At 38.1% G+C, this 3138-nt stretch overlaps 3 protein-coding genes across 3 annotated transcripts; 2 read left to right on the top strand and 1 right to left on the bottom strand.

Annotated features, from left to right (window-relative positions):
* Positions 1–737: 737 nt before the first annotated feature.
* On the top strand, positions 738–1390 carry LOC118757395 (SNAPIN protein homolog). Its single transcript, XM_036492109.1, has one exon. The coding sequence runs from the start codon at positions 933–935 to the stop codon at positions 1341–1343; it is 411 nt and encodes a 136-aa protein (XP_036348002.1). The 5' UTR covers positions 738–932; the 3' UTR covers positions 1344–1390.
* On the top strand, positions 1332–2111 carry LOC118757392 (methyltransferase N6AMT1-like). The gene has a single exon (XM_036492107.1). The coding sequence runs from the start codon at positions 1354–1356 to the stop codon at positions 2002–2004; it is 651 nt and encodes a 216-aa protein (XP_036348000.1). The 5' UTR covers positions 1332–1353; the 3' UTR covers positions 2005–2111.
* A 91-nt stretch (positions 2112–2202) lies between these two features.
* LOC118757394 (transcription initiation factor TFIID subunit 10-like) lies at positions 2203–2765 on the bottom strand (the record flags this gene model as incomplete). The annotated part of the gene is given in 2 exon segments (XM_036492108.1): positions 2203–2351; positions 2411–2765. Coding segments are annotated over 2 exon segments (429 nt in total). The 3' UTR covers positions 2203–2243.
* Between the last annotated feature and the right edge of the window lie 373 nt (positions 2766–3138).

Here is a 3138-nt window from a genome sequence, read left to right as displayed (position 1 = left end):
GATCCAAAACGTTGTTTGCATTAGATTTTATTTACTTACAAACACCCTGTGATTTCTATAAATCCAATTTGGTCAATCACACGGCCGTAAGGGTGGGTAACTCAGCAAATTTATAGGAGTTGACTCAATGACTCCAACTCACTTTAAGGAGTCAGCTCATTCAACTAACTCATTTGACTCTTTGTATGTTACACTCATTCGTATCGTAGACTCGTTTTGAGGCATAGATGCGGTATAGCGGCCGTTGAGATAAAACAAAACTTTAAAGTGGGGGTGGTCAGCTTCTTTCTACTGATTTGAAAGGTGTAATTTTTTTTGTGTGCAAATTAATAGGGCGGTGCTAGGGGGAGGGTAAAGGTGGAATTTTCAATATTTTCAAAAGCTTATATTTCGAAACCTATTGTACCGAATTTCAAAATGTGGATATGGTTGGAAAGGCAATTGATTTGATATGCACATCTTTATATATCTTACATACATACATATTTCGAGAAAAACTAAAAAAAAAAACGAAATTATAAGAATTTGTGAGATTTGACATAACACCCGCAATACAAAATACATGTGGTGGTTATTGTTGTATTCTTGCCACCACCTTGTATAAATTCGCCTCGTGCAAAAACAAAATGCAAGACTTTGCCATGCTAAACACTGTGGCGAAGCGAGAGAGTTATATGGACAAATATGAGCCACTATGATTCAATTGATTCATGTGAGCCCTACGGCATCAACTGAGTTACTGAGTTACATTTTTTTTGGACAGGGAGTCTGAATTACCGATTCACTTATAGGAATCAACTCAATAACTCAACCCTGAGTTGAGTTACCCACCTCTACACGGCCGTATTTGTTTTTTCCTCACACGTATTCGATATGGAAATCGCAAAAGTTTGTGGAAATATAAGTATTTGTTAATATTTATCAATCCAACAATGGATAAGGACTCGGATAGCACTGTAACATCACTAGATGAGAATACAGAAAATTTCTGCACCAATCCTACTCGAGATATCTTGGCAGAGGGTATCGTAAACTTGTTCAAGCCATCGGTGGAAAAATTAGATGAACATATCCAAGCCACTAGGGCTTCACAAATAGAATTGAAGAAACAGTTGACCGCACTTTCAGAGCAATTGGTTGAAATTGAAAAAGCACAGCATAATATTCCAGAATTTTCGAGCAAGGTCAAGGAGTTAATTAACGTGAAGCACAAGGTAACAGTTATAACAAATATTCTTAGCACAAGTCAGGATCGTTTGGCTGGCTTGTACAAACTAATCGAGAAGGAGCAGCGGCGTAGGCAAGCTCTGTTGGATTCAGCTATAAGCACAAACATTTCTTAGAAAAGTGAAGATGGAAACACCCTATACAGACCACTTAACAGCGGCCGATTACGAGCAGGTATATGAGGCTGCAGAAGATACGTTTCTATTGCTGGATGCCCTAGAAGCTGATCTCCCATACCTCGAAGGCTTACAACCTCTAGTTTGTTTGGAAATTGGACCCGGTAGTGGAATAATTGTAACAGCATTGGCTAAGAAACTGAATAAAACGCTATGCTTGGCTACCGACATCAATTCATATGCATGTAAAATGACGAGGCGAACAGCGAATCGCAATTGCACGCATGTCGATAGCATAAATTGTAACTTGATGGACGCTCTACGAGAAAAGTGTATAGATTTACTTATATTCAATCCGCCTTATGTTGTAACCACAGACGAAGAGTTCAAATATCAATCACTTGCCGAATCGCAAAAGCCAAGTAATCTTGTATACTCATGGGCAGGCGGATTACTTGGTCGACGTGTTGTTGATGAGTTGATTAAGAGTCTGGATGGTATTCTATCTGTTAAAGGAGTCTTCTATTTACTGACACTTCACGAAAACAAGCCGGACGAATTGATGCAAGATTTGACTAGCTTAGGTTTTATTGCAATTAAGTTTATGGAGAGGCGGATACCAGGGGAATATCTTTATGTTTTGAAAATAACGCGTAGGTGATTAGTTCTATGCATTATCCCCAAAGTGATCTGCTTATAAAAAAAAATAAGAAATTTAAATAATGAAAACACGTAAATAAAAAAGCACTTATTAAATTTATCTACGTTAGTTCTCTACGTATTTTGAAAATAAAAAAAAACGCAATTAGACGTTTTGTGAGAGATTAAATAATTTCAATAATTCCATAAAAGCCAATAATTTTAAAGGTTCATTGCAGATGAAAGTTTTATTGATGTGGTTTACACAAAGTATTGTGGTTTTCGCATTGTAATGCCATGATCGGCCAAAGCTGGTGTAAGATCTTCGACGGCCAAAGTATATCGTCGATCCTTATTCGGCTTCTTATCCTAGAAGTAAAATTGGATTGCAACAAAATCTTTAATTTTTATGTTGCCAAACAACTTACCTTGTTTGAACCATGACCACCAGAGTGTTGGCTGCTTGTTCGGGTTTTGCAGTGCTGCAATGCGTCATTGGCAATGTCGGAAATGAATTTCTGCGCTGCCACTGAAATTATACGCACAATACGAGGATCCATTGTCTCAAATCCTGCCTGGTTCAAATATCTTGCAGTAAGAGCATCTGGTACAGTTGGGATATAATCCTCCAATTGTTCCAGCAACTCGCCCAATGCTTCACCTACTGGGGCTGGCAATGGTGGAGAGTCTTCCTGATCTACCGGAGGTGATGCTGGAGAGGGTGAATTCTCTTCGTTGCCAATTACCATTTTGTAAGAAAATGCCAATGCCTTTGGTTAACACGGAAAAAATGTTTTTTGTTATTATTTTGTGGAGGTATTCGACGATTTATACAAGGATTTAGTGTTGGGGTAAAATCAATTGCACTGTTTATACTATCGATAGTAATTTTTTTCAATCATTCGATTTTGTTTTGTACTATCGATTGTTTATACAAATACACCACAAAAGCGGCTCGACCATGCAAGAAAAATATCCCTTTGGTTCAAGGTATTTGAGTTGTGTGGTCGTGTTTGCCGGTTTGACAAGCCGTTTGCGGGACATTTGAACCAAAATCGAACTTTTTTGATATTCTAGCTGCCATGTTGACGCCGTTTATGTCTGCACACACGGTCTCTCACACTGTCTGTGTAAAATCAAAACATTTTTAGTTCGG

This window comes from Rhagoletis pomonella, unplaced genomic scaffold (genome assembly GCF_013731165.1).
Source record: "Rhagoletis pomonella isolate Grant_MI unplaced genomic scaffold, Rhpom_1.0 Rhpom_scaffold_17330, whole genome shotgun sequence".
Taxonomy (NCBI): Eukaryota; Metazoa; Arthropoda; class Insecta; order Diptera; family Tephritidae; genus Rhagoletis; species Rhagoletis pomonella.
Note: the sequence above shows the minus strand (reverse complement) of the source record. Positions and strands in the feature narration are given on the sequence as shown.